Genomic DNA, 24,973 nt, shown 5'->3' on the forward strand with positions numbered 1-24,973 from the left:
GTGGCTCTGCCAAGTGCAGGGCATCAACCGTCACCCACACCGAGCACAGGCACCGTCGGTCACAGAAACACCCAGGCGGGGTGACACTGCTGCTGCTGGCAGGGGACAGAGGCCACAGATGACGAGAGATAAACCCAAATAACCCCAGTAAGAAAGAGCTGCTTCATGCCGCAGAGAACACGTGTCCCCATGCCGTGAGCCGTGGCTGTCCGGTGAGCAGGGGCCTCAGAGACCCCCCAGCACCCACTGCCTGCTGCAGGTTTAATGCAATGGGGTGAGACCCGGGGATGGGGCGAGGGGAGGCAGAAACCCCCCGTGTCTGCCTCAATGTGGGGGGAAACTCCTCCTCGCCCCGTCGGCGCTCGCTCTGACCCCACATGCACCCGCCGGCTCGATGGGATGTAAATAAACATCCCAGAACAGCTCTCCTCGAGGTGCTTATGAAATACTCGAGCTGGTGGGGTGGGTTGGAGGGGTTCGGGGGATGACTCTGGGATGACTGCAGTCTCCATCCCCGTGCAGCCCTTTGTTGGGAATACAAACACAAAAAATCTGCTATTTCCCCCCATTATTTAAGGCTACACCTTCCCAGGGGGGCTGAACACACCAAACCACCTCCTCCATTCCCTCTGCGACTTGCTTCCCCACATTGAGCTCTCCCAAACCCAGCCCCTGCGGGGCTGACAGCCTGAAGCCCCCCAGCCCCGCTGAACCCCAAAGCAGGGAGGCGACAGCAAAGCCTTCTCCAGGGCCAAGCGCCGGCACTCGGCAACCCCTGGCCAAAGCAAGAGCTGGAGAAGCACCCGCTTGCACCCATCTGCTCCTGCTTGCGTGGGTGCATGCCAACCGTGCTCCCCAACAGCGAGCCACGAGATCAGTCCCAGAGTCCTGGGGCAAAAAGCAGGAGAATCCTGGTCGTGGCTGCAATGCCCAGGGGGGACAGAGGTGGATCGGGACTCAGAACCAGCTTGACCAGCTCAATCCCAGCACCAGGAAAAAAAAAAAAAAAAAAAAAAAAAAAAGAGGGATGCGAGATGACCAGCCCTCACTGGATGCCAGGTCAGAGCTGCCCACAATGCCACCGCTCTGGTGCAGGAGGGACACGTTGGCCACCCAGACTCCTCAGGCCCAGAGTGCCCTATTCTTCAAAAAGCACTTAAAAATGAGAGCTGCTGTTGGCAGTCCCTGTCACAGGCATCAGGGCTCACTTGGACCAGCTGCAAGCTGTACCTGAACTCTTGCAGAGATTAACTTGGCAATGAAGCTTTTTATAAAAAAAGCACAGAGGGAGCTGAGTGGCGGGGATGCTACCAGAGCAAGTTTTGGAGGAAAAGAGACCCACACAGGCACCATGATGCTCTTGGCATCGACACCTCAAATGCACAGATCGGTTCTTAAAAGGGGAAAAAAAAAAAAAAAAAAAAAAATCATCGCTGCAACATCCACTGATCGATAAAACCCAGCTCTACCAAAACAGGGCAGGGGTCCCACAGCACCTCAGCTACAGGTCAGGACCAGCCCCTCCTCTGCCACGACCCCGCGCTCGCGTCCTCTCCCTCCGCAGATTTAGCACGCCTGTATTTTTCCCATGGCCCCGGAGCAGTTAGTTCACCCTATCTGCAAACATTTCCAGCTTGGAGTTCTTCAAAAACTGAAAAAAACAGGAAATGATTCAACCAGCCAAAGAGGGTTGGATCTGCACGACCTTAAAGGATGCACGGGGCTCTGTGTAGCTAGGAAAAGGGGGCACGAGGGGAACGCGTCTGGGATCACCTACTTGGGTTTAGAAATGACTTTTTTTAACCGTTTTCCTCTTACTCGCTTTTTATAGGGTCAGCAGTGCAAAAGTGCTGAGAAAATCATGCGAAAATGCCACGCTATAGCTGCTGTCCCAGCATGGGGATCCCCAGGGCTTGGCAGGCGGCTGTGGGGGAATGTGCTGGCAGGGGCGGTCCCTCCGCTTTCAGGGGATCCCCTGAGATCACCAGTGAAATCAAATTACTCAATAAATAAACCACACAGGGGAAAGCTTCGTTTGCAGGATCCCTTTGGCTGCGAGGGTGGTAACCAGTGCCGTGTCCTACGTGGGCTTGCTCTACTTTCCCCACAAAATCTTGAAGTCAAGGTCCTTAACTGAAATGAATTCAAGATCTTTGTTTTAAATAAAGAAATAAATCAAAAAAAAAAAATCCCCATTCAGCATCTGTTCTGAGCAGAAATCCTCAGGCAAAACTGCTTAACCTCCCGCAGAGATGATCCAGGGTTTTCGCTGGGCTCTTAAAGCTCCCGACTAACGCAATCCTCGGCCACTGGAAAAAACAGGTCTTAGCCCACAAGCCCACAAAGCCCCTCTCTGGGATGAAGCGAACACAGACGCTCCCCTCGCTTCACCCAGACCCGAGCACATGCTCAAACACTTTGCACTTATGTGCTCTGTTGACACGGAGCTGCTGCATCTCTTGCCAGCTCTATTTATTTTCTTTTTGACTGGTGCCAACACTTCCCTGGTTGTGTTCTGGGAAGAAATTTCCTAAGCTCCCAGGGGGTTGAATTTTGCCTTTGTGAAACCCAAGGCCTGCAACGAAGCGTTCCCTGTAACAGTGGCATGTTATCTGGGCTTCCAGAAACCCACCACCACTCATCCCTGCAGAAACGCTTCAGTATCAGTCCGGAGGAGGCTTTGCCACCCTTTCACACACCAAGAACATAAAAGACAGTTTGGGTAAGTTAGATTCACAGGTACACTAGAAAGCAACAAAAAATTAACTGTATTTTTGGCGTGTTTGCGTGAAAAAAAAATGGCACGCAGAAAAAATTGCAAAATGAAGCAAATTCTTTTTCTAGAAATCCAGATACTATCAGTGGCCACTAATTTCATAAATTGGATTAAGCAGCAATAGCATGGCATACTCCACCTACAAGTATCACTGCCTATAGCCACCGCCAGGTACGTGTGTGCATGCGTAGATAAACGCTGCTTGGACGATAAACTGCATCGCCACACCACCCTTGGACCTGCCACTTGAGGCAAATCATTGTCATTTTAGAAGGAAAAAGGTTTCGGAAACACTGTTCGAGCTGGTCCATTTAAAAATGCACAAACAAGACATTAAATAACAATGAAATGCGCTCAATTAAAAAAAAAAACAAAACAAGCCTGGTTGGGTGTTGCCAGCTCTCATAATCTCATTGTAACTCTTGCAGCATCTGATTTTTCCACCCCCCGCCCCCACCAGAGTTTCCAGTGCTGCTGCTGTTGAGAGCTGGGGTCCCCTGGGGACACCCCTTGGCTCACCGGGGTCCCCCAGGGACACCCCCCTGGGTCACTGGGACACCCCTGCACAGGCTTCGTGTCACCTCCACGCAGGTCCCTGCAGAGACCGGGACCGTTCCCATCTCATACACCTGGAGGCTTCAGGCACACTCCACCACGGAGCTGATATCATAAACGTCACTGACTGATTAACAAAGGGTTTCCATGCAATTAATTAGTCGGTGCCAACCTCCACACAAGCAGAATCCACTCGCAGGAGCACCAAACCACCCGCGCTTTGGTCTTTTCTATTTCCTGAAACAAACTCACCTCCTGGATTTTAAGGGGCAGCAGAGCAGCCCCCCACACTCTGTTGTCCAAGCAAAACCCACCTGCCCCTAGAAAAGCCCCTCCCTGGCTCCAGCGCCCACACGCCGGCCCAAGCTCAAGGCCACGAGGCCACCAGTGTCAGAGACCCTCTCGCCATCACCACTGACCCAGCCCCAAGCTCCAGCCCTGGGTTGGGGCTGTCCCCATGCTCCCCCCAGCCCCTGCCCACCGCTGCCGCCTTCCCAAAGGGCGCTAACTCACAAAACTAATCTGTGCCTTCAAACCAGCACCCGCAGCGTGACTTTGAGCAGGAATAGGGAAAAAAAGGGCTTTCCAAAGACCTGCGTCGCGCAGGCATCGGCACGCGCTTTTGAGCAGGAGCAGGGATGCCACAGGCTGCACGATGTGAACTTGCCGGCGGCCCAGCCCAGCCCAGCGCCACCGGAATGGCCACAGGTCTCTCCGGGATGCTCGAAACCATCAGTAGCCACATTCCAGGGCCATCTGCAGCCCCACTGCCCCGTAGCAAATGCGTGGGGCAAACGCACAATCCGCAATGGGCTAAAACGCCTTGAGAAGTCATGCTATAGGGGTTTATTCTAGGAATAAAACACCGGTGCCAGTGTGGACACCCGGCTGTCCTGGTTCCTCCAGGAGAGGAGGAGGAAGAGGAGGACAGCTGAGCACATACACACATACAATGAGATAGTCTAGTGCTAAGGCCAGGTCAGTGCCACCCACCGCGGAGCCTGGTGGGTCCTGGCACACCACGGGGCAGAGTGGCTCCTGCAGACCAGCATGGCGAAGCCACGATGCTGTCGTGCACCTCAGCAAAGGGGTTCACCCCCTGAACCCCCCGCCCAGACTGAAGGGATGCTCTTGGCACAGCTGGGAAGCAGGCAGTGTCCCACGGCAGCACCACAATGGCAGCAGGAGCTCCGGCCCCGCTTGCCCTCCCCGACACAGGGATTTTCTCAAGCAGGGCTGAGCCCATCTGCCACCTCAGCCCCATCACTGTGTGCCATCACCAGAGAGCAGGGCTCGTCCCCTAATCAGCTCAGTCCTGCCTGGGACCACCTCACCCACAGCACACTGCACCCACCGGTGCTTTCGGGGCGGCTCCCGGTGGGTTTTGCCGTTTCCTGGGGGCAGCCAAATAGGCTCTAATGTGGCTGTGAGGAATGGCACCGCCTAGATGCACTCCAGGCTCCCCATCACCCTGCGACATGCCAGGCCTTTCCGCCTCTGCTCGGCTGAGCTGGAGAGAACACAGGCAGGAGCATTCCTGCCTAATTTACATTGTTAACATATTTTCTTTTAAGTCAGCTCCCATGGCGTTTCCTCTCCTTTCACATGTGGTTTCGGTCAGAAAATGGCTCCTTTGCTCGCCTGCTCCCTGCAAAGAAAACCTCCACCAGCAGAGCCCACCGGGGCTGGGGAACTCTGGGCTCCCATCGTGCTCCACGGCCACCTCGGGACACAGAGAGGTCCTGTGGGGACAAGGGACACTGCTCAGGGCCTCAGTGTCCATCCCCGCTGTCTCACCTCCAGCCAGGACCTCTCCATCCCCCACACTTTGGCTTTTCTGCTGCAGGCATCGAGCACCGAGGGACCCACGGGAGGGACCCCTTTGGGGGTTGCGGAGGAGAAGGGCAGCTCCAGCACCGCAGGATCCTGACCAAAACCCAAACACTGGCCGCAGAGCAGCAAGGGGCGATGCCAGGAGCCGGGAAGGAGCCGAGCAGGGGGAGAAACTCGTGCAGGAAGGGGGCCCGGGGCCGCAGCACCACCAGAACAAGGGGCCCATTTACACCCGCCCTGACACAGGCACCCTCCCTTGGCAGTAATGGTTATACTGGGAGCCGAGCTGAGCCGCGGGCAAGCTTTAATTGCCACTATTATTACTACAATTTTGTTGGAAGCTCAAAGGCCACTGCCTTCGCTCAGATTTGGGGATGCACTTAACTTTAAGCAGATGCTCATTGCCCTGATCTGGGAAGGGGAGGGGAGTGGGGGGGGGGGTCTTTGCATCCCCGCCGTTTAAACCCACTGTCTTTCATGGTACAAAGAGGAGGAAAGCTGGGAGAAGCGGGAGCCCTCACGGCGGCTGCCGGCAGTGCCCGCAGCCCTGCTCGCCGTGAGAACCAGGGAGGCTTTGGGCTCGTGCCACGGCCAGGAGCGGGATTACTGCCTCCATTCACGGCCGTGCCAGGGATCCGCCGCCTGCTACAGCGGGGCTGGTTTTCATTCCCCTTCCCCCAGGAATGACTCAAATTTTCCCATTAAAGCAGCACCAGAAAGGGCGCTATTGTAGCCCTGCATCCCCCCGGGCCAGGGGGACCTCAGTGACACTTTGCGGGGGGGACAGGGCTGAGTGCTGATGGCAAATGTCAAAGGAGCCTCAAAACCCAGCCAGAAAGCGGGACCGCTGCGAGGCGGGGAGGCAGAGCACCCCTGGGTCTGCGCCACAGGGCAAGGACACAGCAGCTCTCCCACCGTCCCCATAGCTGGGAAAAGCAGAGCCAGGATGCTCCCGGGGCTTCCCAACCTCTGGATGGTCCTCAGCTCCACGCTGGGATGCTGCGGCCCCCCCACGCTGCTGGGAAGGGCTCAGGGGCTCCCTCCCTCCTTCCCCGGCCGCACACGTTTCACCCAGCTCCGTCCCCCGGCTTGGAGTCAGCCAGCGCCGAATCGGCTCAAACTCCAGATGTTGGTGAAATGCTATAAATAAAAGAGGGGGAAGGGGAGACAGGGCTGGTGGGACGCCAGGCCCACCGAAACACAAGCAGATGTTCCCCTTCCCCACTGCACCCGTCCGCAGCAGGGATGGGGGAGAAAGGCAGCAGTTCCAGCACCCAGAGGTGCCCCCCGGCTGGTGAGACCCCCTCCAGCACCTGCAGAAGGGGGAATAATTCAGAGGTTTTCCACCAGCCAGGCCAGGAATAACTCCTCGGGCAGGACCAGCTCAGTAAACAACCTGCTTCCATTTTTATATAGCCACAACTCTAATTACCACCCGCCCCGTTAGCCAAGAAGGTGTTTCAGCTCCGACACCAGTGGTCAAAAGAGAAAAACTTCGCTTCATTCTTCCAACAGAGACCTGACAGCCTGACTGACACTCACTCTTAAAGCTCGTTGCTTTACAGCATCTCCTGGGCAGTGACAGCTGCTGTCTCCACACCGCAACAGCCGGGAGAGTTTGGGGTGCTCCCCGGGGTCTGCAGCAGCGTCCATGCCAATCCCTGCCCCGAGAGAAAAGGAGCTGAGCTGCCGCAAAATCTTTTTTAGCAGGGCCTGTGATCACCCTGAAACAAGCAGAGTTATCTTTAATATCACCAGGAGGAGAGGAGGGGTGCTGCAGGTTCCTGAGGGCACCAGCACAACCTGTGCCGTGGTGCCACCGTCCCTCACCTTGGTGTCAAAGCTTCACGTCACCACCGACCCAAACTGCCACCAAGGCACCTCACCTGCCTGTGCAGGCTGCCAGCCCCGAACCCAAGGTCTGGGCTTCTGTAGCTTATTTAAATTGCTTCCATTATTCAAATTGCTCCAATTATTTAAATTGCTCCAGCTGGGTTTGAGTGATAGAAGCATCAAAAAAAAAATTATTTGTTTTTAAAGGGCAAAAGACACTGAGATTTGTGCTGGCTTCCCCAAGAGCTGCAGCGCTGCTGCCCCAGCATCCTCCCGCCAGCCGGGGGGGCTCAGCCAGGTGCTGTGTCTCTGCCCGGGGTGGGGGGCTGCTGGAGGAGTGGGGGCTGCACTGGCACACACACACCCGGTGCCCTTTGGATGCATCCCACCACCTCCTCTGCCAAGGCACAGCACAAAGGGAGTGAGCGACCAGCCAGGAGACAGCCGAGCGAGCCCAATTAGCTGTGGAAAGTGTCCAGCCACGGGTACTCAGCAGGACCCACAGCCAAGCCACAGCTGATACAGTAATTTGGATATTTTTGGTGAGTGTCCAGTCCCTGCCAGCTCTGTTTCAGGAAGCACCGAGTCGGGGTCGGCGGTGCCAGCCGGGGTGCCACCAAGTCCCTGCTCTGCCCTCAGTCACAGCCCAAGGGTGGCTCCTGCGAGGAGGGGGACTGGGCGTGCCATGGAAATCCCACGGCTCCTTCCAGTCACAGAGGGGAAGGATGATGCCCACAGATGGCCACAGCAGGGACCCGCCATCCCTGGGGACGCTCACCCTGAGCCCTGCAGCCATAGCGGAGGGGACAGTGTGGCTTGTCACCGGTGACCCGCAGTGCCCAGCAGCCCTTTCCAGGGCTGCGCAAAAGCAATCAGAAAAAAATTAACAAGGTCCTTCGCAGTCCCCTGGCACTACGGGAGCAGCAGGAAGGGGTACACACCTTCGCTGAGCCATGCACCAAGTGTCCAGGTGTCTCCCAAACCTGTGTACCCCAACCTGGTCCCTCCCAGGCGCTATGGGATGCAGATCCCCTGGGAGAGCAGGGTGGCCGTGCCAGCACCCTGCCGCAGAGCTGGATCTCAGCCACGGCCCCAGACACGACAAAAGGTTATTATCCCGAGAAACTGCCCGCCAGGAGAAAACAAGAGCAGGAAGGATGTGAAGGGTGGGGAGGACGCCTGATCTCCAGCCCACAGTGACAGTGCCTGCCAGGCTGGGCTGCCCCACAGGACGGGACGGCTCCTGCCCCCACCCCGGGCACCCCACACCAGAGCGGGGTGGTGGGGAAAGTGTTTCACTTACAGCCTCCCACCAGTGTTTCAGCTTTAAGCTATTTGCTTGCAAAGAAATTAGAGCCTGACCTCATCAGCTGATCAGGTGAGGGGGTAGGACTAAATATGCCCCTCTCCAAAATCCCAGGCACCGTGCTGCAGCTCCATCTGCGCATTAAGGAAATTCCTGAGCCCAAAGGAGCCTCTCAGGAGAGGGACTGTGGCCAGGGCCATATCCTGGTGACAACCACACATCCCTGGTGGGGACAGTCTTGGGTGAGGGTCCCCGACAGGCACATCCCCTGGCAAAGGCTGCCAGCTGGGGACCCTCTGATCCCACTCGCCTGCCCCCCAGCAGCGAAGCCACCAGCCAAGCTGTCCCCGCCATTCCTCAGCAATCCTCCAGCTGGGGAATTTCTCAGCCACAAGAAGCAGCTTCCCCCCGCCCCTCCCCTGGCGCTTTGCTGGCGTTTGAGCAGAATTAGACAGCGAAGGCACCCGCGCTCTCCCCAGGGCGAGGCTGGAGCCAGGAACAGCAGCACAGGCTTGGCTGGGAGCAGGGAGCAGCTGGCCCAGCTCAGGGAATGACATGGGGGAGGGAGGATGGAGGAGACCAAAACCGCCACGTGCATGTGTTTTCTTTGAGAGACAACTTTTCCAGCACCATCTGCCAAGGGAACGCGCAGCCGGGATACCAGCGAACTCCCCTGCTCCGGAGGGATCAGCTCCGGGACAACGCGGGGCAGCAGCGTGAGTCCTGGCAGGCTGGGATTTGTCCAAGAGAAGAAACGTGGTATCTCCGTTCTGGATTCAAAGGGATCTCACCAGATCCAGAGGGATCTGTTTTCTGGTGGGTAGGAGGGAAAGGAGTGTCGGTCACTGCACAGGGCTCAAACCGCAGCTCGAGTTGCTGGAACAGGGGGAAAAGTCCTTCCCACGCTCGCCACGAACCCCCTGGGTGAGGGGAGGGATTGCTGCAGGAGATGGGAAGGCAGCGGGAGATGCTGGGAATGAGCTTCCCAGATTGAACCGTCCTCCCTCCCTCCCGCCACAGGGGCCGTGCCACAGCAGGGAGCTCAGGGCCCCCGAGGGAGAGACATGCCCCGCTCCATGGCACCCCAAATCAGAGGCACAACTGTCACCCATGCTGGCACGTCTCAGTGTCCTCAGCCTGCTCCAAGGACAGGCAAGGGATCCCAAACAGAGCGTCCGGCGCAGGGCAGGACCCAACGCACACCCCACACCCGAGCTCGCCCTCGCTTGCAGCCGGAGGCCCTGGCCGGAGCCGTGCACCATAAAACCGCTGACCACGCCATATCAGCCTGCCCTTTGGACTCCTCAGCTTCTCGCTGCCGCCAAGACTTGAGCAATCACCAAACCATTCGTTAATGCTGGCCCCATTCACTGCCTTTAATAACCCTGGGTCATGAGCAGGAATCCAGCCGTACCAGCTTTGCGCTCCCAACGGCGACGAGCTCGGCATCACCGACGCTGAGGGAAATCCCCCTCGAGGTGGTGAGGGCACCACGGCGAGAACCACTCCCTCTCCAGAGAGCCCCATACACCCCATTAGATCCCCCCCAGCCCTGAACTCCTGGCTTGCACCCTGCAGGCTGCATGGCCACACTGCAGCGCCCGTGCCAGGGCTGGGGGACCCATCACAGCACCACATCCCACAGCTGCTTCCTGCTCCCACTCACCGGGAGCTCCCCCAAAAGCCTGATTTTTGGGGATGGGGGTGCAGTCCCCAGCAGGTCAATAACTAACCTGCAGCCCAGCAGAAAGGCAGCTTTTAGCTGAGATGTCTAACACAGGATGGAGAAGCCTGCATTCTGTATCCCGGGCCAGCAAGGACATGGCTCCTGATTCTCCCCCTGAACTCTCACAGCCTCTGCAGCCCCGGAGAAAGGGGTCACAGGTGCTATATTTAGACTTACAGAGCCCAATAAAGCACGTGCAGGGTGGGAGACAGCTCGCACAAGCCACCGTACTGGTCCTTTGGGGCTGATCATCTCCCCCTGCTCTGCCACCAAGCCCACCCTGTGCTCAGGCTGGGGTGAGGGGTGTGATGGACGCAGGGCAGGAGGAGCTGGGGGCAGCCCCGCAGGTGCTTCAGCTCCACAGAGCGTGCTGCACGCTCACCGCATGCTCGCCGTACGCCTTCCAGCTCCCACCACCACCCAGCAGCATCCCCAGCATGGGGACACATCTGTGTCTCCCCAGCCCGGCCCCTGCCCAGGGACAGGGGGAGAACAGGCGCTGCTCTGTGAGCGCCGGGGAGCACTGGGACCAGGGAAGTTCAATAGTTTACTACCAATATTTGTCTTGGCTGGGCGGCACGGCTCGCTGGAGGAAACAGGGCAGGGGGAGGGCTCCAAACATCCTCTGCATTCCTTATACCGAAAGTAAAGCCAGCGCTGTGGCACCCGTGCTTGGGGTTAACCAAATGTAAGGCCTTTTGTATTTAAAAATTCTGCAATAAAATATCCAGGGGTGCAATTTTCCAAAAAGCAGGAGTGAAACGCCTTGCTCACAGCCCTCGGCTTGACACGCGAGCTACCCCTTCCTCCCAAAACCCCACAACTCAAAGCTTTTGCCCAAAATCTGTCCCTGGAGCTGATCCAGACACAGCACCCAAAGTCCATGGCTGTGCCTGGGGCTCTCAACCTCCTCCACACAACTCAACCCTCCTTCCACAGCCGCCATCGCAAATCGCTGGCACCAGCTGCGTCCCACAGCGCTGCCAGAAAACACGGGATCAGCCTGAGACCCGATGCAACCGCGGAACAGCAGAGCTCACTGGCTCAGCCCGTACCACTGCGATACTCAGCTCCAAAAATGACATGTTTTATAAACCCAGCTCCTTAAAAATTGAGATCACAGAAGATGCCCTTTGCTTGCCAAACGCTGCGGGGAGCTGAGCACCCTCCTGGGCGAGGTGCTGGTGTTTTATCTCCAGCCCAGGCGGCCAAACGGCACCTCTGTGCTGGGGCAGATAAGGAGGTTGGACAGCAGCTCTGCCAAAGCCCCGCACCGCGGCGGGTGGTCCAGGACAAAGTGCATTTTCGATGCAGAGCGGGAGAACCTCCCGCGATAACCCCCAGAGTCAGCACCAGGCTCCGGCTGCTCCTGCTGATAAACCCCAAAGCAAAGGTGGGTGCGGGGTGCCGGGCACACTCCGGTGCTGGCTGCGGGGCTCTGAGAAGGGCTCCCTGCCTCTGTGAGAGGACCAGAAAGCTGCAGGAAAAGCAGCCACCCCAAGAACAGCCTTGGCACGGCCGCCTGCAAAACCAAAAGATGGATTCGGGCGCCCAGCAAAACCCAGGAGCTGCACGAGGCAATTTTTATCCCCGTGTTCAGGCTGCCCCAAGCGCCCCCCCAGCACAGCAGCGCGGGTCTCCTGTGTACCCCATCCCCAGGACAGATGCAGCCCCCCGATGTCTGTGGGAGACCTGCACTCATTAGCAGCTGCCAGACAAGAGCAGGGAACTCTTCCAGGCAAAGCAGACTATTCACTCCACTTAGAACTAATTAGGGCTTGTCTTAATTAAATCCTGCTCACCATGAACAACACCAGGGCCAGAATTAACTGATTTACCTGGGATGGCCTTTGGTTGCCCAGGAGTGACTACTAGCCCACCGCAAGCGAGCCAGCCCTGCGCCAGCCATGACAAGACAGGAGGTGATGGGGCTTGGGAAGAGCCACTGGAGACCTGCCCCACGGCAGAGCGTCACACCCAGAGGATGCTGGTCCCGCCGGGTGGCACAGCCCCAGCCCCCAGGGCTGCGGGAAGAGCTGCCACAGCACACCCCAGGGTGGGAGCTGAGCCCAACAAGGCAGGATTAGCCCTCCTGCCACCTTTTGTGCTGCTCTTTCTTTAATGGGATTAAACCCTGTAAACCCCTAAGAGGGTTTAATCACATCGAGTGGCAGGGTCCGTGCAGGCAGCGAGCCTTGCTTAACTGGGTTTGTGGCAGATGGTGGTGGAGGGGCCCAGGACCACATGCAGACACCAACTCACCTACCCCCCTCCTTTCTCCAGCATCCCCGGCCGTGGGGCAGTGCACAGGCCGGTGCAGTGCCGGGGCTGGAGACCCCACTGAGGGAAAGATCCACCACCCAGCAGTCCAAGCCCAAGACACCCGCAGAGCAGCCCCGCACACCACTGCAGCACCAGTACCTACAGGGAATCATCGTTCTCACCCTCCCCTTGCTCATAAAACTACTTTTCAATTTGGCTTTCACAGACTCACCGCTAACAGACATCTACCACTGGCTTATTTTAACTGGTAACAAACTCTCGCAAGGCTTTAGTGCGAAAAGAGAGATATTTAGCCAACAAAATCCAGCTCCAAGTCTGGTTACGGTTTAAATGTACACAGCAGTGGAATCAAAACTCAGGAGTCCAGGCAAAAGCTGTAATGAAATTAAATTACGATATGGATCTTGCCAGAAATAATTATGTTGACAACTTGGGGTTCAACTCCTTATTTACAGAGACCTGTGGATCTGGAGAAGCTCTTCGCTGATTATGAGTTTTAATTTTTTCTCCCTCTCATATCCAACCTGGAGTCTCTCAAGATCACTGCCTGTAAAATCTCCATACCTAGAGACCGAGACAAGGACTGGGAGCCAAAACCAGCTCGATTCAGACCTTAATTTATACACTGAGGTCTCCAATAGTGCCGGGTAAATCACTCCACCTCAGGGCAGGAACGAAGTACACAGAGGCGATGCCACGACCATCGCATCGCGCTCACGTTGCCTTTAGGGCTGCAACCAGCAAAGGGGTGTTGGCTTATGGATTAAAAACTGCTCTTTAAAACCTCCTTCAGAGGCTGGGTGTGCCCAGCCACCAGCTGGATGCCCTGGCCCCCTCTGGCCCGGGAACGCACGCTGTAAGTCAGCATACGCACAGCACCTTTGCTCCGTGTCATTCCCCTCCCCACAAGAAATGCTGTAACACCAAAACTTTTGCCCCTGGGTGGGAGCAGCCCCATGCCCAGGGTGGGGCTGGGCAGGAGGAGGTGGGATTCACCCAGACCCGCAGCATCATCAGGTCTGGGGTCAAACTTCTGGAGATGCTTTACCCACCCGCACTGCACAGTGGCACCAGGGACAGAACTGGACAAACAGCTGGAAACGTGCAGCGTGTGCCCTCCTCCACAACTCATTTGGGTGATGGGAATAAATAATCAAAAAAAACCCCAAACAACCCCAAACCCAATATTGTTTTAAGGTTTTCTCCACCATGTCAGGATCGTGAGCCCAACCAGCCTGGAAAACTCAAAGGGATGGAGCAAAGTCACAACAGAGGTTTTGTGCAGCTGCCAGGGCACATGCAGAAAGCCCTGATTTTGCCAGAAGATTTTTAATTTATTTGAAACCATTTAATATTTTTACTATTGAACAGAACCATTAAACAGCTGGCGAGGAGCCCACTTATGAGCAAGGCTGTTATTAAAGCAAGCTGCTCAAGCGCATCCCTGCGAGCAGAGGGGGCCAGGGCCGGCTGTGCCGGAGCAAGCTGCATTTTGAACAGCTCCCATTTAATATCAGTTTTCAAGCCATTTTGAGGGAAAGGTTTTGATTACTTGAGGATGCAGAAGGGAGCAGCACCGGCTGGACCACACGCAGCATCTCTTGGTGACAGCAGCGTCACCGCTCTGCAGCCAGGCAATGGGCTGGGATGCAGACACACACACCCCCCCCCAATACTCCTGTCCCCCTCCCAGGGAGGTGGCAGGTCCCAGGGGTGACCCCACTGTCCCCTCGCAGGACCGGGTGTCCCCTGGGAGCACGTGGCCCCAGGAACAAAGGCTCTTGGCAGGGCGCAGCTCCTCTCGATGCTAATCTGCCTCCTGCCTCCCGCTCCCTTCCACTCGCTTTGTATTTCACTAAAAATATCGCAGCGGAGGAAGTTTCTGCTGCGGGGTGGATGCTCTCCTCCCGGGGAGGGGCTTCCTGTGCTGCCCCGGCACAAAAATAACCCCCCAGACGAGTTTCTCCGTGGGACCCGCTGCCCACACCAAGCCCAGGCAGGTGAGCTGTGGCCGGGGGACACCTGCTCAGCCCCCTCCTTCTGTCCCTGCAGCCCACCCGCAGCTCCCGGGTGTTTTGGGTGATGGGACACAGCCACAGTCTCCACCAAAGGAAGCGTTTTGCATCCAAACCCCTTTCCCACAGCACCGGGAGGGTCGGAAGCCAGGGCTGCTCCTGCTGTGCCCCAGCATGGTGAGCAGCACGCTGTTTTCTTCACCTTACAGCGGCATGGGTAAGTGTCCCATCTCGTATCTGGATTGCATCCAGCAGGACAAGGCTCAGCTCCCTGCCAGCACCTCCTCCGAGTGCTGCGGCAATACCCAGCCCACGCCGCTCCTCCGCGGGCTTGTCACAACCCGAGCCCAGGCTCCCGCAAACCCCACTCCGATACCAAAAGCAACGCGCAAAAATCAGAAGTTAACACACTGCCGATGCACGAGCAGACGGGGCCACGTGGGGAACGAGGCTGGGGCTGCCCCAGTCCCGCTGTGGGGACCCGCAAGGCTACGGGGTGCAGAGCCCCAAACCTGCTGTCCCTCGAGCAGCGCAGACCCCGCTGCTCCCAAGTGCCTGCACCCCGGCGGGGAAAGAAGTGCAACCAGCTCCTGAAACACCCCAACACTGAGGGGGCTCGGCAAAAACAGGTCTCATCCTGCTCCTTCTAACCAAGCACCAAGCACAGACGGACCAATGGTCTGAAAAAAATCAGTTGTTTTTTGGCATTTATCCTATTGCTGCCTGCATGGGAAAGGGGCAGGCTCCCGAGAAAGCAAAACACTCCACGCTTTTGAGCAAAGCCCATGGCGTAGCCCCCTCCCGCAGCCCAGATGGCCACGGGCCACCACACCACTGTCCCACCAGGCGAGGTGGAAGCATCCCACTGCCATCTCCGGAGAGGGTCCCTCCTGTTGCCACATGCCCCAGCCTCCATCCCCAAGATGCTGTGAGCTGGAGCAGCTCCAGAGCCCACCCGCACCACCGGCACCGACTCTGCCTGGCCTGGTGACACACGATGCCGGCGAGCCCGGCGCTATCAATAATGCAGCGGGGTCAGCACCGGCTTCCCCACAGCTCTGCCACACGCCGGCCCAACTCCTGCCTCTGGGACACGATTGAAGTGCTAAGCCCAAAAGCAAGCCTGGCTTTGCTGCTGCTCCTGCAGCACCCAGACCCCTCACCATCCCCAGGCAGCCCTGTAATGTTTTTTTTGCAGGGACACGGCCACAGCTCCTCGGGCTCTGTGCCGGAGGGTTTCCCCAGGCTGCTGCCAGCACAGCAAGAACCTCACCCAGGTTTGCTGCCCTCCCCGATCCTCATCTCCCCACAGGTCTGAGCCTGCCACCGAGGCCCGGGGAGCACAGGATGCTGCAGGGAAGTGCTTTAATTTAAGCCATGCACTTATTTTTTTTTCTGTGTGTTTTTTTTCTAATCACATAATTACTGCAGACATTTCTGCTCATGTTAGGTTTTATTACATCTTTGTGGTTATTCTACAAGCCCTAAATTTTGGGCCTCAACTGAGTTGGCAAAGTTCTCCAAAAACATCTGTCCCGAGTTACCCCCCTTCCAGCACTCCGGCAGAAAGCTGGCGGCTGAAGATGTTGCAACGCAGAGTTTTATTTGCAACAGAAAAAGTTCTTATTCCTGACCCAAACAGAAGTGTAAATATTTACTGCCTGGATGTCACAGCGCTGGCCCCACACCTGTGGGTCCCGACAGGCACCCAGGCGCTCATCCATCCTCCTCCAGGACACAGCGTGCCTGTCCCCAGGCACACCAGCTCCTCTCGAGCACGACGCCTGCTCGCTGTCACGACAAAGCGCCAGCCACAACCCCCCGTGTCGGGGAGGGTCACCCATTCTCCTCCTGTTTGCCAGCAGCAATGCTACAGTGACACCGTCTCCCCCAGACAGTTTAACAACTGGCTGCGAATTCCCCTATGTCAAAATTCCCAGACCCAACAGGCTGCTTGAATCCAGCAAACCAGTGGGTTTGTTTTCCAGAAGATAAACACCAGCTGTAAAGGTCCCTTTGCACACCCACCCCCCCGCCCCCATAGTTGTGCTTTGGTGTGACAGCAGCAGCGATGGCAGAGAACCACATCACCCCGAACGCATCCCAGTGCCTTCCCTGTTGTTCTTGTTTCTCCTACAAACACACCTGGAGAAAGCAGAGAGGCAGCAAATCCCAAGGACGCTGCTCATGTGGCTCATAAACCCACGTGGCCATAACTGGGGGTCCCAGCAACACCCACAAAAGCGCTGCCAGCGCACTGTGAACACCGTGAACACCCCCGGGCCGGCCAGCAGCATCCAGGCAAGCACCCAGCAGCACCGCTCAGCACCAGCCGGCCCCGCAGCACACCAGCCATTAGCCCAGGCATTTAAGTAACAGCCACCACCAGCTCACACCGCTGTCCCAAAGGCACCTTTGCAATAAAAACTGCTCAGCACCCAACGCAGCCCCTGCCACCCTGAGACACCCCCCCGCCCGCTACCTCCGAACCTCCCAGGGGACTCGATGCTGGGTGGCAGGCAGAGCCAGAGCCCTGGGGAAAAGCAGAAAACGGCCGAGTGGCCACTAGAATGTGTTTGGAACGGGGGAGTACATGGCATGGGGGTTTTCTCAAGGGACACAGCGTGGGGCAGGCAGTGAGTGGGCAAACCCCTCCAGCACAGGCAGGACATGGCACAGGGCAAGGCAGACCCTGCTCCCCGTGCCACTGCAGCCACGAGTCCCCAGGGTGCCAGGGAGGTGCCAGCAGCCTTGCCGACCTGCTCGCTCAGGGCAGGCAGCCTGATTTTAAATACATGCTGAATTATTCATGGCATTACCGTGGTTCCTGGAGGACGAGGCCCTGGACACCAGGTCTTTGCCGGGGGTGCACACTGACCTCCCCACCCATGGCAGCTGTCCCAGGGGGGTCACTCCTCTTGGAAAATAAGACTGGGGCAGCATGGGGGAGGCTGGCAGGGCCCTGCCCACCCTGCCTGCAGCATTGCCTCCCCGCTGCCCAGCACTACAGCTGCCCTGGGTGCCAGATTTCCCTCCTCTTTGTTTCATTACTCATTGCTTCAGGCTGCACCGAACAACCCGGCCTCAAATGAAGGAAAACTGCAGCCTTTACATAAACAAATGTTGCTCAGAAAAAATGCTGCTCCCTGGGAGCAGCCTGGAGCATCAGCACCAGTTCCTACAGGGGCAGGATGGGGCCAAGGGTCTGCAGGGGAAGGGAGCTGCCTTTTCTTCTCCTTCAAACGCCTCCAGGAAAGCTGCACAAAAGACTAAAGTGCTGCCAGCCCAAACCCAGCTTCTCCCAGTGCCACCCAGCTCAGAGCCTCGTCCCCTTCAAACCTGGTTGGGGACAAGTCTCTGACTGGACCCCAGCTGCCACAGCCAGGACAGAAATCTCCCAAACAGCCCCCGCACGCAGGAGCTGGGCACTCCACGGGGGCCCAGTGCCGGTGATCTGCAGGATGGGGATCAGGCTCAAGCTGCCCCACGCAGGGACACGGTGCTGGAGGGCTGAGCACTGCAGGAACTGGGGTGCACTATAGCTCCCCTGGCCTCCAGCTATTTTTGGATCTAGGAGGAGAGCCACATCACCCAGACCAGGAGCCTGGAGCTGGTCTTGAAACAAGCAGGATGCAAGTCCGGCTGCTCCAGCCACCCTTGACCTTGTACCAGGGTCACTCAAGGCCCCAGAACGGAGAAGTGACCTTGGCCAGGAAAGGCTGCAGCACCCAACTCTTCAAAGAGCTGCCGCTCACGGAGGCGGGAGCAAACCAGCCGCTGACCTGAGCCTCTGCAAACACCCAACATGCTCAGCTCTGCCCGCTCAGCAGCCCGTTCTCCACCCCACAGGGTGGGCATCACCCCCAGAGTCGGTTCCCTTTGTCCAGCTCAGGCTCCCCCAAACACCAGCCCCAGCTCTGGCACAGCAAGCACCAAATACCCCAGCCACAGCCCCCAGCCAAGCCCCCCCAGTCCCTCTGAGGGGACACACAGGTGCTTCTCCCCCCTCGCACCCCAGCCCTGTCTGGTTCTCCCTGTCCCACCCTCCTTGAAACCCAAAGGCCGGAAAGGACTGTCCTGTTCCCCTCGCCTGACTTCCCGTCAGCACACACTGTTGGATTGCACCCAGCAAACGAAACAGAGAAAGGATAGGAAATCCTCAGCTTAGAAAGCCACCCCCAGCCATGCCCAGCCACCCCCAGGAACGGCTCCTCTCCCACCAGCCGTCCTGGGGGTGAGCAGCCTCCCATGGGAAACACACCCATCATCATCACACAGAGCTTCAAACAGCTTCAAATCATGCAATAAGGGGGGAAAAAAGTAAATACTGCCTCCGACCCTGCCCCTGCCAGCCCCAGGAAAGGGGGTTTCCTCCTCTGCAAGGGGAGGGGAGGACCAGAGGTGAGACTCCCCTCCTTATTGCCTCCTGCCTTGTACCGGCATCGCCTCTTATCTGCACAGGCAAATTTCTTCAGCCATTACTCCGGGGGGGCTCCTGAGGACATGAAGCTTTCCTGACTTTCCCATGTCCTCCTGGCAGCCCCACTTGTGGGCCAGCATCCAGCCACCACCCCACCCCTGAGGGGGCAGAGCGCGACCAGGCACCGCAGCCCCTGCAAGCTCCTGGGGAGGAGGAAGAGGAGGAGGAAGAGTGTGCCCATGGCAGCTCCACGCTGGAGGAGGTGGTTGAGCCCCAGCACTCCCTGCCCGGTGGCACAGACCAGCAAGCACAGGGGGGCTGCAGGGTGGGGACACAGTCACCGGCTCGGCCACGCGACACCTGCACCGCCCCTGCCACCTTCACACCCCGAGCACGGGCAGCCCTGGGACCAAACCCTGTTATCTGCCGAGAGCAAGGCAGCGCCGTCGCCGCCAGCCCAGCCCCAGCAGCAAGGCAGCCATGGAAACTGGACGTTTTCCACCCCAAATTCTTTCCTTTTTGGAAAGGAGTTTACCAATAAAAGGCACTTACTGCAGAATCACAGTCCAGACCCAGGCCACTTGAAAAAGAGCTAATTTCCTTCCTATTTAAGCAAAAAGCTGAGAACACGTTCGCCCCAGATGTTCCCTCCCTCCTGCAAATAATGGAGGAGAGGGAAGCTCATTCACGAGCTCCAGCTTCACCGCGTCCCTGCTCTGTGCAGCCTGGCCCCAGGGGTGGGTGAGACCCTAGCTGGGACGCCGACCCGGGCCGAGGCACCATGGGGTCACTTGTCCCCAGGGCTGACGACCCCCCGCCAGCCCCCAGCAGACCCTCGAGGGGCACAGAAGGGGAGAGAGCAGCGCAGCCCTTCAAGCAAGGGCAAATGAGGCCAAGAGACAGCTCACCCACTGCTTCAGGACACAGCAGGGGGGTCCCCAAAGCCAACAGCCACATACGGGAGGTTTTTTTCTGATGGGAAGCAAGCCATGCTTGCGGAGGGAAGCTCTGCACCCAGCAGCCCCAGACACCGCCCAGCTCTGCCCTCACCTTCCTGCTGCCGTGCGAGGAGAAGCTGTGCGAGTGCCGCTGGAGGCTGCCCCCGCTCAGATCCAGCTGCGGCTTCCAGACCTCCCCGTTGTCGCTGCCCACTGACTTGGTGGGCGAGACGCTGGAGTTCAGCAGGATCCCACTGTGCACCATCTCCTCGGTGCACGTCAGGCGCAGGCTGCACAGGTACTCGTCTGTCTCCTTGTCCACCACCAGCAAGCGGGTCTCTGTCTCCACGGCTTTGATGCGCTGCACCACCTGGAAAGGAGAACAACTGAGCAGAAACCCAGGGACTTCCCAGCTGCGGCAGGAGCTGGACCCAAGGACCATCAACTCCCCAACGCTCTCCTGCAGCTTCAGTCTTGCTGCGAGTTTGCTGTCACTTCCAGCCAGCGGTGATGGGGGAGAAGGGCAAAGCCTGGCTTTGGTGGACCCCCAGGATGGAATGCCCATTGCCTTCAGCCCCAGGTGATGATGGTGATTGTTCTTTCCACTCCATGCCCTGCAACCCCCACAACAGCTCTGCCCAGGGCAGCTGCCCAGACCACCCAGAACCACCCGCTCTGCTCAGACAGGAGCTTTCACGGAGTCTGCTTCATTGCCCACGAGGATCAGAAACCCTGCTGCCTGGTTTTGTCCCTTAGAGGGACAACATCATCTGTCCCACCAAGCAAACAGTCCCACACACCCTTATTTCCTCAATCTGGGCTGTCCTTCTTCCCCCACACTCAGGGCAGGGTGGAGAGCCGGGGCGCACAGGGAGGCACCGAGCACCCACACATGCATTTGGTGGCTGGGCTGCCTTTGCTGGATGCTCCCCGCTGCACCCACATACCAGCTACCCCCCCATCCTGGGTGAATTTATGAAAGAAACAACCCGATCTGCGCATTCATCCCTGATCCATGCCAGGGGCCAGCAGAGATAAGGGAAACCAGTGCTGGGAGCAGGAGATGGGCCTGTCCCTGCCGGGATCCAGCTCCAGGCAGCGCTGAATGGGGACCATTGTCCTGTCGCTGCCCGGCTCCTTCGTGAGGATCGGTGACTGGCAACAGTTCTGAAAGGAGCTCACCACGTTGGGGAGAGGAGCAGATCGCAGCCAGGCAGGGGGGTAGATCACACCAGGGCAGATCCAGGACATGCACAGGAGCAGGGCAGAGGGAAACTGCTGCCAGATCCCAGCCAGCAGCCACAGAGGGCTGGCTCTGCTGGGCCACCTCCTCCCTGCACAGCCTTCATCCAGAGGAGGAGGAGGCGGCGTGGTATCTGGCAATGCTATCCAGCTATGAGGTGGCCCTAAAGACCACAGACCCGTGACCCCCCAGGTGTGCTGGGCAACCCCCAAAGCAGCGCTGGGCTTCCTTACAGGGCTCCTGCTCTGATCTAGGTCACACCGGCCAGACACACTGCAACTGCCAAGGTTATAAGTGACAAACGAGCCTAATGCGCAATTAGCTAGCATTTATTTACTCCCCTGCAAGCTCCCTTCAAGGTCAACAGAGCCGGTATCTGCAAACAAAAAAAAACAAACCAACAACCAACAAGAAATTTATAGACTGCCAACAAGGCTGCTTGTCCTGAACGAACTAATCTGCTGCAGGCTGCAGCCTCCGTCTCCACACGCCGCGTCGGGCGGCAGCGTGCCCAGGGTTCCCATCTGTAACCAGCCTGAAAGGTGCTGTTCCATCAAGCCCCAGAAAATCCATCTGCTCCCTTTCAGATCTATTTACATGCGACATCAGACGGTGCTGCTGATACCGGCAAGGCTGTGCCCGCACGAGGCCTGGGACCTGGGAGCAGGCAGGCGACGCGCAGCAGTGGCAGGAGATGCAGGCAGGCGATGCCTGTGGGGAAAACGCAGGAGAAACGTGGTGGGTCCTGCCCAGCAACATCCCCCGAGCCTGCAGTTCGGGTGGTCCAGGCATTAGGGCAGCAGAGTTAATCCCTGGCAAGGAGCAGGGTCCCACAGACCCATGACCAGACGCAAAGGGACTGCAGAGAGCGATGCTGGGGCTCAGCCCGCTGCTGAGCTCCCCAACAGCCCCGGGAAGAGCAACCAGGGAGCAAGAGTCCCCCCAGCCCCGCGAGCTGAGCCAGGCAGGGATGGAGAGCAGGCACAGAGCAGCCCCTCGCCCTCTCCCTGTTAGCAGGGACAAGCAGGAGGGGCTTTCTGTGACAAACTCCCCAGGCAGCAGGTCCCTGTGGGGATGGAGCAGCGAGGTGCAAGGCAAAGCGGCATCCAGGCGCATGGCAAGGTCCTGCCCGGCACCGGCAGCGCCTGGCACCCTACCCGTTTCCGAGCCATGGTCACAGCCTCGAGTCCGCAGCTCTTCTGAAGATGACACAGCCTCTCCTGAGCATCCAGTGCCTCAGGACCTTCTCAGCACCGGTCCCAGCCCCATGATTTCCGCAGCTCCACCCAAACAGACTTTCACCCCTGGCTGCACCAGCACCAGCCCGGCAGAGCCAGCCCAGGCCCTTCCACCCTTGCCAAACACCAGCTGCCCGGGAAGGAGGCTCACGGTGCCGCTGGGAACGGCCCAGGTCATCCCTCTCATTCCCAAAGCGATGCCCCTGCCAGCCTCGGAGAGGACCTGGGGGCTTTTCCTCGCTCCGGGCACAGGCCACTGCCCTGCCCCACGCACCCCCTGCCCAGGCGAGGAACTGAGGAGCCAGGATGCAATTTTGCATCCAAGAGATGAAATGCCCTGAGAACACATTCTGCCTTCGCTCCTTGGGTAAGGCCAGGAAAAAACAGAGAACAAAGACACAAATGCCGCCAGCTCCGGCTCGAAACAGAGTTACACCCAAACAGCAAGGCCTTGTTTGCTGCGGGCTCTGTCCCACCGCAGCTTCAGACGCACATGGATAAATGTTACTTATTCAAGGTTGGGGACCTCAGGAGTACAAGGAGGAGAGGCCACGGTGAGCCAGCAGCTCTAAATCGGCAGGAGCCAGCGTCTGACCCACCACCACATCGCCCTTCCCGCAGTCCATCAGGGCTGGGTTTTTTTTTTTTTTGGGGGGGGGGGGGGGGAGGGAAGAGGTTCCTCCTGTATCGAGGCAGGAGGAAGGGTGATCCCAGAGCATGTCCCGGGACAGGGCTGCTCCTGCTCACACACACTAACACCATCACAGCAGCGAGCCCCGTGACACCTCAGATGGGACACTGCATCCCACAGCAGGGAGCGAGTGCCAGGGCTGAATCCTGCCTCCGCCAGCAGAAAATGGAAGACAGGAAAATTTCTCCCCTTTCACTTGACCTACTGGAAACACCCCGCATGTTTCAAAGACACAGCTGCTGTCTCAGCTCCGCTACCGCCCATCCCCAGCATCCCAGTTTCAGCAGGGAGCTCTGATGGCTTCCAATACAACGCAGCTCCTTACAGACCACAACCCTCCTTTCTGCCCAGCCAGATCAAAGATGTGGATCCTCCTTCAGGGGTTTTGAAATCACATTCAAGGCAAACCATTAACTTTCACACAGCTGGCTCTGATCATCAAAACAGGCTCAATTAGCCATGAAAACCCACCAAGCCCAGGGAGAGGAGTCCCCAAGGCTTTACTGGAGCCACCTGGAAGGCTCTTGCCTCACCTTCTGCACAGCAACATCCACACCAGGTGGGTGAAGCCCAGGAACCCGCAACCCCCCCAAAACTCTGCCAGGTCCTCAAGTTACGTGAGGCACAACCCTGCTCTGCCCCGATAAAGCACCAGCAGTAGGGCCGGCCATATGTTTTAAGTTACTAAAGCATCAAACTCCGCAGAGCCCCGCGGGCCATCAGGCAAAGGGGCACCATCAACCCAGGCTCTGGGTCTGCAGGGGGACAGAAGCAGCCTGAATCTCATTGCTTGGTTTTTGGACTAAGCTGTTTAACAAATACAAGTTTCTGGTTTATAAGCAGAAAATGACACAGCCTGAAGGGTGCAGCTCCTGTTACAGCACTGAGAAACAGCTCGCTTGGATCCCCCCCCCCACTCACAGCCCTGGTCTAATAACAGCCATTATTTCCCTACAAGCCCTATCTTACTTAAGCCAGTCAAACTGCTGAACATCTGCAGAGCTTTATCAGTAGATTTTAAGGCATCCTTTACACACTCTGGGCTGCACAAGCAGGAGCAGTTCGCCCGAAGTGGCCAAGAAAACCCACAGCAGAGCCGGAAATAAAGCCTGGATCTCCCCACTCCTTTCCACCACAGATTGCATAACGCAGCAGGGCCCTGCCCATACCAAAACACCTTCGCCTTTCCCACCTTTACACCATTACAACAGCCTTTCCCCCGCAGCGAGACAACCCTGCTCACAGCAGCTCCCCGTCCCAGGCACACAAAGCCCCCCCTGCAGCCCAGGCCTACGATTTGGGGGGGTTGGGGGCACCCACCGCCGCAACCACCAGCACTGGCCAGGCCAAGGATGCCCCAGCACTGATATTTTTTGGGGAAAAACCACCCCTCCAGCGCACCCCCGAGAGGCTGGAGCCGAGCGGAGCCAAGCCGGCGGAGAGGCTCGGGAGCCGGGGTGCTCGGTCCCGGGGGGTGTCCGCGCTCCGCTGCCCGCCCTGCCCATCCCCTGCCCGTCCCCTGCCCGCACCTGATGGTGCGTCTCCTGCTCCACGTTGAGCCCGTTCACCTCGACGACGCGGTCCCCGGCGCGCAGCCCCGCCGCCTCGGCCGGCGAACCGGGCTCCACTTTGCGGATGAACTGCCCGCTCTTGCCCTTCTCGCCGTGCAGGTGGAAGCCGTAACCGCTCTCCCCCTTCAACATGCGGCACAGCCGCGGCTTCAGCTGGTCCTTGGCCATGGCCGGGGCGCCCGGCGGAGCGGAGCGACGGGCGGGCGGGGGCGGGCGGCCGCGGGGCCCCTTTTATGGGCGGCCCGGGGCGGGCGCGGAGCGGCGGGGCGCGGAGGGGCGGGCCGGGGCCGGGGCCGGGGCCGGAGCCAGGGCCGGGGCCGGGGCCGGGGCCGGGGCTGGGGCCGGGGCGCTGCGGAGCGCGGCCATGCTGCGCGCTGCCCCGCGGGGACGGGAGCGCGGCGGGCGGGGATGGCGACGGGGATGGGAACGGGCCGGGAGGAGCCGGGGCGGAGCCGCGGACGGGGACGGAGAGGGCGGAGCTGGCACCGGGACCGGCACCGAGATCGGCATCGGGACCTGGGACCGGGACCGACACCAGGACCGGC

At 58.5% G+C, this 24,973-nt stretch overlaps 1 protein-coding gene across 2 annotated transcripts in view; it reads right to left on the reverse strand.

The window, feature by feature from the left end:
• The window catches only part of NHERF2 (NHERF family PDZ scaffold protein 2), a 38,427-nt gene extending 13,709 nt beyond the window's left edge, over positions 1-24,718 (reverse strand). The window contains exons 1-2 of one of the 2 annotated variants that reach the window (XM_074886696.1): positions 24,387-24,718; positions 19,798-20,055 (exon numbers count right to left, since the gene is read on the reverse strand). In XM_074886696.1, the coding sequence (XP_074742797.1) occupies positions 19,798-20,055; positions 24,387-24,596 (468 nt within the window). In that variant the 5' untranslated portion in view covers positions 24,597-24,718. The remainder of the gene's footprint in view (positions 1-19,797; positions 20,056-24,386) is intronic. The other variant, XM_074886697.1, reaches the window with a different exon arrangement.
• Between the last annotated feature and the right edge of the window lie 255 nt (positions 24,719-24,973).

The sequence above is a fragment of the Strix uralensis genome, chromosome 16, assembly GCF_047716275.1.
Source record: "Strix uralensis isolate ZFMK-TIS-50842 chromosome 16, bStrUra1, whole genome shotgun sequence".
Classification (NCBI taxonomy): Eukaryota; Metazoa; Chordata; class Aves; order Strigiformes; family Strigidae; genus Strix; species Strix uralensis.